The sequence below is a fragment of the Dermacentor variabilis genome, chromosome 1 (assembly GCF_050947875.1).
Source record: "Dermacentor variabilis isolate Ectoservices chromosome 1, ASM5094787v1, whole genome shotgun sequence".
In the NCBI taxonomy this organism is placed as follows: Eukaryota; Metazoa; Arthropoda; class Arachnida; order Ixodida; family Ixodidae; genus Dermacentor; species Dermacentor variabilis.
In genome coordinates this window covers 278190278-278203272 of record NC_134568.1, presented here as the reverse complement: position 1 = coordinate 278203272, position 12995 = coordinate 278190278, and the positions used below count along the sequence as shown (strand labels likewise).

General features: G+C 45.9%; 1 protein-coding gene across 1 annotated transcript in view; it reads right to left on the bottom strand.

The window, feature by feature from the left end:
• LOC142565346 (A.superbus venom factor 1-like) overlaps positions 1-12995 on the bottom strand; it is a 119457-nt gene that overhangs the window by 77700 nt on the left and 28762 nt on the right. Inside the window, exons 8-11 of the mRNA XM_075676254.1 lie at positions 12662-12767; positions 12302-12547; positions 10272-10430; positions 5903-6031 (exon numbers count right to left, since the gene is read on the bottom strand). Coding sequence (XP_075532369.1) covers positions 5903-6031; positions 10272-10430; positions 12302-12547; positions 12662-12767 — 640 coding nt within the window. The remainder of the gene's footprint in view (positions 1-5902; positions 6032-10271; positions 10431-12301; positions 12548-12661; positions 12768-12995) is intronic.

Here is a 12995-nt window from a genome sequence, read left to right as displayed (position 1 = left end):
CTTGTCAGTTTTAGACTCGACTCCGCCAGATCTAAGTGGCAGAGAAGGACGAGTCTTCGGATGGGCCGCACTCTTCATAGAAGCATCAGGGTTCTTTGGGGTCTGACAGCGTCGGGAGCATCGCTTTATAACTTACGCAACAGGATTCCGGCGAGACGAACGGTCTCTGGTCATCTGCTGCAAGACCGCCCTTTCCTTCTTCATTTTGAGGCAGTCCTTTGAGATCTAAGGTATAATGGGATCCAAGGCGATTGGGGCATTTGAGAACCGTGGCTACATAGGAGTATACAGCGTGGGGCTCTGCGCAGCGCAAGGAAGCTCTCGTGTCCTAACCACATGCAATTGCGGCATTGGAGTAGCCTTGAAATAAATGGTCGCACAGCGTGTACAAAGTGGCCCGCCTTGACGTGGGAGGGAATAAACTCGCCCTTGAAGATTACCTTCACACAGCGTGGCGTACTGAGGCGACACACATGAGTTATCGCGACGACGTCAACCGCTGGCTTCATTGGAATCGGCAAGACAGTGCTGGAGATGGAGTCGTTCACGTCATAGATGACACCAGTAGGGGAACCACTGTCCAGATAGATATACGAGTGGACCTTCATACTGTCAAGTTCCGTAAGTTTGCTCAAAGTTCTCAGCGCATTGTCATGTGCAACTTCAATAGCCACCCGCCGTGGTTGCTTAGTGGCTATGGTGTTGGGCTGCTGAGCACGAGGTCACGAGATCGAATCCCGGCCACGGCGGCCGCATTTCGATGGGGGTGAAATGCGAAAACACCCGTGTAGTTAGATTTAGGTGCACGTTAAAGAACCCCAGGTGGTCCAAATTTCCGGAGTCTCCCACTACGGTGTGCCTCATAACCAGATAGTGGTTTTGGCACGTAAAACCCCATAATTTTTAACTTCAAAAGCCAAGACATATTCACGGGGATTGACTCTAATGCCCGCGACTTGTTGGCAACACCGCTTCAAGAAGTACACAGACTGTTGAGTCACCTCAGGTTGTTGTTAGCGAGTCCAAGTACAAAGAACAGTGGCTATATTGCCATCTACCGGTAGAGTAGGCCGAGCGAAAAGTTGCAGGTAATTTTTTTTCCATTGGCTGCCCACGAACACGTGACTTGTCTGCCAGCAGAATTTCTGTGGTAACTGCCGGCATGTTCCTTTTCCTAGGCTTCATCACTAGGCCTGGCACGAAGGTTCTTGCCAAAAGATGCGATGCGACCCGGCGCAAAGCGCGGGGGGTGGGGGTTTATGTAGAGTCCGCTTTATCGGCCACATACCAATGAATAACCCGTTGTTACTGGGAATTTGTTTTCTTGTAAGACATCTATTTGAAGGTTATACGGGTGTTCAATGCTGGGCGAAGACTACTCAGTCTCAACAGGAAGGAAATGCCGGCAACCTTTTTGCCCGGGATAGCATGCCGGCTGCAAGAAAGAAAAGCGCCGCCGGTAATAAAGGAATCGTAGTGACTTCGGTTTTCCGAGTTAATCATATACAGTCGTTGTGCTTGAAGACAGGGAGGCCCTGCTGTTTCTTCGCTTTGCCTTGTGGCTCCTCCGCACAAGCTCCAAGTCATCATGGAAGAAGTCCTCGCTGTTGAACGAGTAGAAACTGGCGTCTTCGCCATCGGTGTCGCTTTGGAGGCCGGCCTGCTTCCTAGACGCAACTACCGTGATGTCGCCATTCCCGGTAGAGGCGCGGGAACGTCAACTTGCTTACGCGCCACAAACCATGGCTGCTCTCCAGAGATATACGCAGAAATTAGGAGAAAATAACTGGGTTAGAGAAAACAGCTTGCTTGCTTGTCTGCTTGATTCTTCACTTGTGGAGCTTACCCACGACTGGAGATCGGCCAAGAAGACGGCGGTTAAATGATAAAGGGAAGACCGAGAGAAAAAAAACTTAAACGAAAAAGTAAGTCAGGTTGAGGTCGAACATGCATGATAATTAGGAAATAGATTTACCTGGCAAATACAGAAATAAATATATCTGTAGTTATGTATAAAGATCATATTTTGTGGTATTTTTGGTGTAATTTCGAACACACAATCAGCGATTTAATGAGCTATCGAATTATTGATTTCGAGAATTAACATGGTAGCCTTCTTGTGTCCCAGAGGTAGTCGCACATGGCCACGGAGATGTTACTGTGGCAAAAGCACAATGAAGAAGACCCGAAGGAGAGGATATATTGAGCATCTATAGAAGTAGCCAGTTTTCGGAATGAAAATTCCATTTTTTTCTGTGATTTCTAAATGGACGGCATGCTAGTACAAAGTGATCAATGTTTTCAGGCTCCTGGCAGGTGGGACACAGATGGGACTGCGCCAGACCGAACATATACAGGTAAAAATTTAATAGTGGGAGGTAGCAGCGTAATTTTGTTATGGAGATTTCTAATTTACGTGTCCGACACCATTAATTGTTCCATGAAGACAGCAAATTATTAAATTCCGACGCTGGGATTTTAGTTTTGTAGAATCTTGTAATGGAGGAAATTTTCTGAACCTAGCCGCGGTGACATAAGCCGAAGTAGGCATAACGAACATAACTGGCCCATCAAGAGATATCCGAGCAAGTGTGTCAGCAATTTCATTTAGGAATATACCGCGACAGCCTGGAACCCGTACTATTGGCACCAGAGATGTATTGCCTACAGTAGTGTCTGAAGATAAAGTGAGTTAGTGATATGCGTACTGACAGTGAATCAATCACCATCAGCACTGTTGAGTAGTTTAAAGGAAGTTTTCGAAGAGCTAAAATATTGGCTGATAGTTCAGCCAGAAATATGGGTGTAAAATCCGGAAGGCGTAATGCGTATGTCCAGGATAGTGCCTCGGATAAAATACCTACACCAGTTTTCTCCTCACTCATCGACGCATTAGTCGCGATCACATTATCTATTCCCGATTGTGTTAAATTATCTTGTAACATGTCATTTAAATATGTAGTCGGTATGTGTTTAGTATTGGTTGCAGCTATATAATCAAATTTAATCTTTTTTTTAGGCAAGGGCTTGTCTGGGCGAATTATCTAGCGTACATTAACCTTTAATGGATCTAGCTCAGCTTGTACAAACAAAACCTGAGGTCTATGTGAGCAGGACCAATGCTCATTGAAATATGCCCTCGTTTCTCTAATAAATACAAATTGGGATTGTCTCAATGAAGATTCGTGAATGTTTAAATATGTTTTTACTGTTAGAATGCGGAATCTGCAGCGAAGAGTAGGCAGGCATATTTCTTGATATAAAACATTGTTAGCTCTAACATTTATTAAACCAATACGATTCCGGAGAGCCTCCCGCTCTAGAAGAACCAGGGGGTTAATCTTGTATGCTGGCCCACAAGAGAATAGCACGCACCCAAATTCTAGCATCGGTCGAACGTAGAGGCAATAAATCATTATTAGAGTATGTCTGCGTAGCCCAGCACGGTGTCGGCAAAGTTTGCTCATCATGCCAAAAGCGCGTACTGCCCTATATTTAACATGACATATATTTGTGATAGATATGAAACGCAAACTTATTAAATACAACAGGGCCAATATTATTTCGCCAGCTCAGTCTTGCATCATATATTACACCTTGACATTGAAATCAACTTGCAGAATTATTTCCTCATGGTATTGGAGAGATATATTGATCGATACATTCAAAGGAAGAACAATCAAGGAACATTTATTAACATTAGGCGACATTCGAATATCCGCAAACCAACCTTCAAGTGTTCCTAAGTACGACAGTAGTGTTCTTTGTAATGAGTAAATATCACTCGTAGACGCAAAGAACTCTATGTTGTCTGCACAGGCATGTACGTTGTCACAGAATGGAATTGAGCTCAATGAAGCGTTAAACCAAATAGGGGAAAGGAGAGATCCCGGGGAAAGTCCTCTTCATTGATTATATTTTGCCCTCAACAAGCCACGTTGGAAACAATAAGATTTCCTATCCTTTAAAATTCATGTATCCCAATTTATAATATACCAAGGAAAACGCTATTTAAAACGCTAAGAAGTATGACATGTTCTACGCTGTCGTATGCTTTGGCTAAATTAAGGGTCACTAAAGCTACACACTGCTACCTGTGTCGAGCAAGTTTAATGCGTCCCTCTAAATCGACATGTGCGCACCATATCAAGCATCCGGGTCCAAATACAATTTGACACGGGCTCAAAAATGTATTATCCGTTGAAAATTTCATGATACAAATGTGCAATACCATTTCTATTAATTTCATAACATTCGAAGTTAGTGCGATTGGCATATATTATCTATTGCATTCCCGCTTCTTGTTTCTTAAGCAGGGGGATTATATTTGTAAGTTTCCAGTCAGGAGGAATCCACGCGTTCACGAGGGAGTTAACTATATTAGAGAGGTCTTGTGGAGAGAAGTCAAAAAAATGTTTTCAACATGCCTGATGTAATGCCATCTGGACCTGGAGCTGTGCCAGGGAGCAGCCGAACAGCGTGCTGCAGCTCCTCTACTGTTACCTCTATGAAATCATCCCCTGACAGAGCCCCTACTAAGTTTACCTGCAACTGCGTTGCAAAGCGCTGCTCTAAACCTTTAGCAATTTTATCTAATGATTCTAACGATTCTTTTGGTGACAGAGCAACTGAGTCAATATTTATGGGCACTGGAACGGCCTTGCGAGAGCGGAGAAACCTAAGCAGCACGTTTTTATTACCACTTCTCGATAAAAAATTAAAGCGTTTTTCATCATATTTATCCTTCGCTAATAAAATTGTTCTTTTAAACATAGAAGTAGCATACCTATAATTATACTCCAATTAGTAGGGCACTGATTGAAATTAGGTTTCTTCCTTGCAGCTTTTCGGCGTCTACAATCTAGTGCGCAATCACTATTCCACCATGGCCAATCAGTACCCCTTTTTGTTGAGGATACTAAAACCTCAGATTTTTTTAATGGTACCTTTCAAAATTGGACAAAGGCTCATCGCTTTAATATCTCTTTCCAAGCCTGTCATAGAAGACAAAGTTAACTGTAAATAATTTTAAATAGCGTTCTACCTCGCAGACACTTCGTCTTCTTCGTCTTTGTGTATTGAGTACAAATGCTTGCACACGCTGTACGGCCCCATAGCTAATGGCTAGTAGTGGGCCAGAACAGAAATTTCGAAATAAAGCATGAATGAGGAGGCGTCAGGATTTTAGTTGAACTGAAAAATCGTGCTAAGAAATCGTTCAGAAATTTCTTGTGAAGATAAATGTGAGATGCTGTATGAATAGTTACTTGAACTGCTTAATTTGGTTTTTTGCTGAGGTTGAAGTCTTGAGGTTAACTTAAGATACCCTAGGTTCGCACGAGCAAACCTCGATGCGCGAGCGTTATTACATATCGCCTCCATCCGAGTGCGGTCACTACGACCTCTTTCTTATAGCAGCAGAGCGACATAGACAGTGAGCTGCCACAGAGGGCGAATGGTTTTGCAAAATACTGTAGGGGAAAACTTCAGGCAATATGAACACACGCAGAAGCCTCGCCTTCGTGGTACTCTGAGAAAGCGGAATTTGAAAGGTGTCCTCGAGAATGCGATCGTTATACGCTTAACCCATCTTCTGGGCAATAAAAACCCAGAACGGTACAGAACTCGTTCTTGACGTACAGAACAACCTGAAGGGGAGGGGTTCGAAAAAACTATTACGTTACTCTGTAATCTCACTGGTCACATGCAATTGAATAAAAGTCGTTTGCAGATATTGCGTTAGTGACGGTGCAACCACAGCGGCTCGACTGCAATACATGCCCGCATTAAAAAATCAATTTTCAAGCTGTATGCGCTTGAAACTTTCAGGTCGCATTTGTGCGCGCGTTTTGTACATACTCTTTCACCCAAGGACGCCAGCAAACAAGTCGGGATATCTCACTTCAACAACGCTCTTCGGGTCTTTTCTTTCGATGGCGATGAATCCATCTGAAACACTTTGGTAGGGCTGCAGAGTGAGTTGCTCTCGCGCCTGGTGATCATATGGGTAGCTCCCATCGTCGGTTGCCACCTTAAAGAGAAAGACAGAAAGCAATACTCTGAAACTTCATCACAGCCGGCGCACGGCGCCCGCGAAGATCATTATAGTAAGTATGGTCTGAGTAACCCGTAAATATATTACCATGTCGCGGATATTACGTTCTATTCTGTTATATTTTTACTGTGATAGCAATTATGTGAGCACTCCAAGCGCATTTCCGCCGTCGTCATCGCCGTGATATTCCGTTTAAAGTCCGAGGGCCATAACACCGCCGCCGCGCGTCGTATGCTGTATGTGCGAGTGAAAGCACGCAAGGGAAACTGACGATCGCGGCTCAATTTCGCGCGCCATATATGGAGGAAAGTGGAGAGGCAGCACTGGGGGGGAGGGTCGCGGCTTCGACACCGTCAAATGTGTACTTTGCACGGTCGCGCGCAAGGGATCTGCAGACGGCTCATACCTTTGTGCGCGCAATGCTCCCGACGCTCTTGCGTTGAAGCGATAGACCGCGCGAAGTTCACTTCGCTCGCTGGTGCTGCCGCACTTGCTCACACCAGCGTGCAGTGTTTTGCAGCGAGCGTCCGCGCTTATCGAGTGTGATGTGTTCATATTTGCTCGTGTACGCTGACAGCATGCTTGTTCATTCAGTTATTAAGTGAATGTTTCCAAGTTTATGCGGCCGATAAAACTACTATTCTTACTTCGTATCGCTGGGCGCTATAACGCAAAGCTATTCCAAACTTTTCTATTCCAATTCTGCAATAAGCCCTCGAAGAATGGTCAAAAACTTTTTTGGACCACCCCCACTTCGCCTGTCATGCGACGTCACGAAGACAGCGATAGCTCCCAATCTGACAAGACGTGTACACACTGATTATGCATAATTCGACCGAACAAAAGAAAAATAATTATTTCTGATTCGACGCCTTTTCGCCATTCACCCTCTGCTATTGGTCAAAAAGTTTCATACTGCGCCCACTTCGCCTGTCTGTCACTCAACGTCACAAAAGCGCAAAAAATCATTGCGTCAAGGTGACGTGTACGCGTTAAAGACGCATTAATATGCTGACCAAACTGTGCATTTTCTGTTTATTTCTGGTTTTTTTTCTAAACCACGAAAACCGGAGTTTTCGTGGTTTTGTGACGTCGCGTGACAGGCAGGTGAAGTGGGTGCAGCCCGAAAACTTTTCACCCATAGCCGAAGGCTAATGGCGAAAAGGCGTCGAATGAGAAATAATTATTTTTCTTTTGTTTGGTCCAATCATGCATAATCAGTGTGTACGGGCATTTCAGATGGGGAGTTATCGCAGTTTTCGTGAGGTCGCGTGACAGACAGACAAAGTGGGGGTGGTCGGAAAATGTTTTTGACCAATCGCGGAGGGCTGATTGCAGAATTGGAATAGAAACGTTTGGAATAGCTACGTTATAGCGCCCTTGCCCCGTTCCGAAGGGAATAGAAGATGGCTACCACCGATCGTTCAGGCACTGGCTACACGCACCTGCTGGAGAGTACGGTGTTATTTGCGTACAACGAAACTTTTTGCGTGGCCGTATAACCTTATCGAGCCCTTTCGGCACGTATACAACATTGCTCTGTCAACTCTTCTTTGCTGAGGATCCGTTTTAGCGGCACTTTTAACAGTCCGTGGCACGCCGCCGCGATTTTAGACAAGGCACCGCAAGCTAAGAGAAAGCAGACCAATCGCAGTCGCCGGCACCTCCCTGTTCCTCCGGTTATCTATTTTCAGTGCTCTCGCTCAGCCCCACCGAAACCCTCTCCACTTGAATGTGCCACTCGCCTATTGTCAGCCAATTAGATAAGAAAAACCGCTCGATGTAGGTGACGTTATTAGTTTTGAAAGCAAACAAAAGTGACGTCCTATACACGAAGAAAGCGTTTGATTGCGCTGTTCAGGCAACGCTGCGGGTCACCGCCTGATGCTTGCGTCGGCGGTTAAGTAAATTTTATGTCGAAGAATGGAATAAAAACAGACTGGAATAGTTTTACGTTATAGGGCTCCTGTCTAGTAATTTGCTATGGAAATCGATGCTTCGCCTTTCGGGCGAAACTGCGACTTCTTTTGTTTTTTCTCCTGCTGATGAAACAAGCTATACAGCAACGCTTAATATAAGTTTACAATGCGAAGACTTGGAGAACATTTCAAGCATTATAATTTGATAGGGGCACTTTTAGAATAAGGTTAAATTTTTGAACTAATCGCTTCCTACAGAGGTGTTAAAAAAAGTCGCTGTTTCGCCCGAAAGACGAAGCATCGATTGAGATTCAAGCCATTCTTTTGCCTCGATTATGTCTCGAGCTAATGCATGAGAGCATAACACGTCTTAAGATGAAATGTTCGATAAAGTGCTATGTCGTGGTTTGTTATTATTTATGCACCACTTAATGCATCTATCATTATTCTTATCACCCCTCCCACCTAGTGACTGCTCCCAACAATAGTGCGGCCTGGTTTAGCCTACGTAATATTACTGCAGGGGCGCGATCGGACATCTTTGTTCGATACGCGTTCTGTTCGGTTGATGCAACATCCCAAACTGGCAGTATGCAATTGGTGAGAACGGGGCGGAGAGAGTAGCCAATAGGCAGGTTATGAACTCCCCGGAAGATTACTTTCTTGGTTTGTCGTCTGCTTGCAGACAGTTTACTACAAAACTAAATGTTTCTTGTCTTCCAATGAATAAAATCTTTATCTAAAAAATGTATTTCTTTCTTCTCAAGGTTAAACACGTTTTCAAATAGTAATACGTGTGACCACTACAATTTATAACGATTAGTTTCTCTGCGTCGTCCCTAGGTGGTGTCGCGGACAGCGAGGAAAATAAGAAGAAGAAAAGAAACGATGGGAACAGTGGCGCACTTTTCAAGAGGCAACAACAACAATCTAGTGCTTCACTGGCACCCGATGATGGGGTGGAGTTCGCTGCAGAACCAACGCACTATTTGTTTTGAGAAACGAAAGCGACGCCGGAATTTGCTTCCTGCCATTTCTTCAAACGCGTTTCGCACTTCCACTGCTCTGGTTCCTCCTCAAGCAACGCCAATGCAACAACCGAAGTTCCCATCGCAAGCGCCATTTTCTCGAATTAAACTATGGATTGTATCCGAACGTGACATTCCGCGTCCAAAGCCGCCGTTCGAATCTAATCTAATCCACCAGACGTGTCATGCGAAGCCGGTCTCGTAACGAGCGTATGATCGCTCCCATGATCGCTCCCATGATCGCTCCAAACTTCCCAACTCCCGTCGCGTTCGGCACCTAGCAGACGACGTGCCCGGTTGCAAGACAATTGACAGGAGCGTGTCACCATTTTGACGTCACCAAAAAAGTGGCTGCGCCCCGAGGCTGGCGACGTAGCCGCGGAGTAGGCCAATCGCGTGCGCCGGTAAAAGCCGATCCACACGACGGACCAAGTCTGCGGGCCGATCGGTCACGTGATGCGACGTCACGGCCCGCCACGGTTCGGTCCGGCGCAGAGCACATCCACACGGCGGACCGCCGTAGCAGACGGCAGAGCAGACCAACCAGCTACACTAACGTTTTTTCGCGTTATCATTGTAATCATTGCGGCTATAGTCCCACAAAGCCGTGAACTGCTCAACAAGGGATACAAAATAAAAAAAAAACCTCCTCGTCCCTCCTAGAGGACATTGTGTTAAAAAAATATAACCTCCTCGCCCCTCCTAGAAGACATGGTGTTTAAAAAATATATCTGCTGCACGCATGTGTAGGCGGAACGGCGGACATGAAACGACTGGCTTTTGCTGAGCCAAAAACTAGATTGGATTTGGCTGAAGACACTTTGTTGCCGGACAACATTCGCTGGCTACGCCAAAATCACTGCGGTTTGCATGCGGTCCGCCGCCAGAACTGAAGCGGGAGAAGTCTCGGCGATTTGTTGGACCGCGAGGGCTGAGGTCTTGCGCGGGACGACGGCGGTCCGCACGAACTGGTGACGTTCTTTCACGTGATGCGCGGACCGCGGTCCAAAAGAGCAATTTGGTCCGTCGTCTGGATCGGCGCCTTAACCGAACGAACGCGCCGAACAACGATCTCGGATCGCACCCAGCAGATTATCTGTTTTTTTTCTCTCGACAAAGTGTTCTGAACATTGAAATTTATTCAGTCACGTCAACATGGATGATTATTTCACTTCATGCGCTACGTTTCCAGGCTGCGTACGCGAGACGTTTCCGTTCACGGCCCGGCCGAAGGCAGCAACCTGTTTGATAAGGCGTGATTTTTCTCACCTCGATAGACAGCGTGCCGTCCTCGATGGACGTTGGTACGAAGAACGTTGCCACTCCGTTGTTTTCGGTCGTAGCTTTGTATGTTTGTCGCGACTTCAGCCGAATGGCCTTCACCGGTACATTTGGAGCTGGGTTTCCACTGACGTATGTTACTTCAGCCTGCATGGTGCATGCATGACACAATTAGCGTGGAAGAAAGGCGTTTCCATAAGGATGTCCATTCTTGTCTAACATGAGAGGTGAATTCAGTTACGTTCTTAAACGAAAGCGAATTCTCTTTGGCGTTGACGAGAGGGTATCCTACTTTATAAAAAAAAATTAAATGGAGTTAGCATGATCTGACTTTTAAAAAGTGCTACACGCACCTTTTGTAATTTGGTTGTCTTATGTCTTAAAGACATAATTGCATTACAAGGTGACAGAAAAAACAACAACTGAGAAGTCTCACGTAGGCTTGTAATTTATCTTAAGTTAATAAGCACACAAGGAAACACGAATGCTTAGAACTAGGCCGATTTCGTTTCTACGTAATGAAAGGTTAGCCTTGTTTTCAAGCGTGTGATGGAACGCGTATAAGTTAAACGCCCACGACATTATAGCGGCCACTAGTCGGCGAAAGAGAATAAGGAGATGAACAATACTCCTGAATAGGAGTTGCGCAGGCGAGTCTGCGTTGGCAGTAGATTATAAGGAAGGGCACAAAAAAAAAAAAAAAGAAGAGGGATACATAAGTGAGCGAGGAGGTGATGAGTGCCCTTCGGTGCGAAATTTTACTGCGGTTTAATTTTTATCCGCACAGTCATTAGAAACTCGATATCTTTGAGCTTCGTTGTTTCCCCCCCCCCCCCCCCCCAACGACACGGAAGGTTGGTAACAGATCACTTTTATATGGGACGGCGAGGCGTCTGCCATGGGTGGTTACCAGATGTTGCCTGTGCTATGTGCAAGTGATGGAAAGCACTAGGCTGCCGCATTCCTTGCTTGTCGGCCACATGCATGGGAACGAAAGAAATCATTGGCATACGCCATAGCCTTGCAGCTAACCAGGAGACGAGGTGGAGCTTGGCAGATTGAGAGTGTGATAAATATAGTTACTAGCCAATCAAACTCGTGACCTAAATTGTTTTCATTTTCGCTTCATACTTCCCCGCAGTGTAGTCGTTAAATGCCAAAAAGCTCTGCGGCGGAAGGCTGAAAAACTGAAGTAGACGGATGAACTTCTGATATGTACTAATGACTCGCCATCCCGCTTCATACACTGCACAGCTCTATAATATTGAACTTGCTGTCACCTCCTCAGTTTGTTCTTCCTGCGCTCTCGCTCTTCCAAATTTCGCGAACAAATGAAGAGCGTGAGCAAGAGTATTGTACGTTCTGAGATTTCGATGAGGTATCTAACACATCTAGATGCATGAAGTGTAACGTCCATCGAAATAATTTTGAAACCACCTGCACATATATAGGCCCTGGTGCTTTTAGGGTACGTGCCATGTTAGCGGGTTGCTAAAGTGCTTAAATGCTACGTCCACATTGAGGCACTGAGTGTCGAAAGTCAACGAGCTTTTCCTCAACGGGACACTGTTGTTCCCACACGTTTCCCGTCGGCACTTTCTACGTCCCTGGCACGATAGCGAGCTCTGAAAATTCCACAACATGGTGAGTGTGTGTACTTTGTGCGCATACGAAGCCGAAGGGCCCATGTGAACCCGCCGTGGTTGCTCAGTGGTTATGGTGTTAGGCTGCTGAGCACAAGGTCGCGAGATCGAATCCCGGCCACGGCGGCTGCATTTCGATGGGGGCGAAATGCGAAAACACCCGTGTACTTAGATTTAGGTGCACGTTAAAGAACCCCAGGTGGTCGAAATTTCCGAAGTCCTCCACTACGGCGTGCCTCATAATCAGAAAGTGGTTTTGGCACGTAAAACCCCATAATTTAAAAAGAGCCCATGTGAACTTCAAATGGCAAAGAGGAGTTTAAGGCCATGAAATCGCCATCAAATAGCGAAACGCTTAAGCTTGTTCACACTCACGATGATGTATATCTTCAGGCCGGGTTTGAAACTTCGTTGATTCTTCCTCAGTGAAATCACGTAAGGCGTTTTAGAAAAAACCGTCTTGTCACTTTGCGCCGACTCCTTAGCTCCGGTAGCTTCCTCGGTGACGGTCGCCTTCACCACTAGGCGCCCGTGGCTGGCAAACAGCGTATCCCAGAGGTTTCCAATGTACGGCTCCAGGTGCTCCCGCCGCAGATTGTACGCAGCGACACCGGCTTCGAGCTGCGCAATCGGAGCAGCGATTGAGTGCACCTCGAAGCAAGCTCCCCACGCGGAGCCATTGCTGGAAATGAACGCCGCGTCGTAAAACGCTTCAATGAGTGGTTAGGTTCTTACAAGCACTGGAAATTTGCTGCTTGAAAACCACCACACGTCTCCAACCTCTTGCTTCAGCCCAAAGTTGAAAAGGACGACTCCCTGGACGGGATTTTTATTCACGAACCTGGAAGAGATATTCGTATATTTATGACGGATGTATAAAGCGAACGCTCCTATGAAAAGATGCGAATGTAGAGAGAAACAGAAAGTCAAAGCTGCTGAACTCTGTTCAACGGCAGAAATTACACTACAAAAAAAATCGTGGACAGTAGTACTAACCCAGAAGAATGCGACAGACACCATTTACGTGTGCGTTTTTAACTTTAACATCGCTCCGGCACGATTGCTTTCT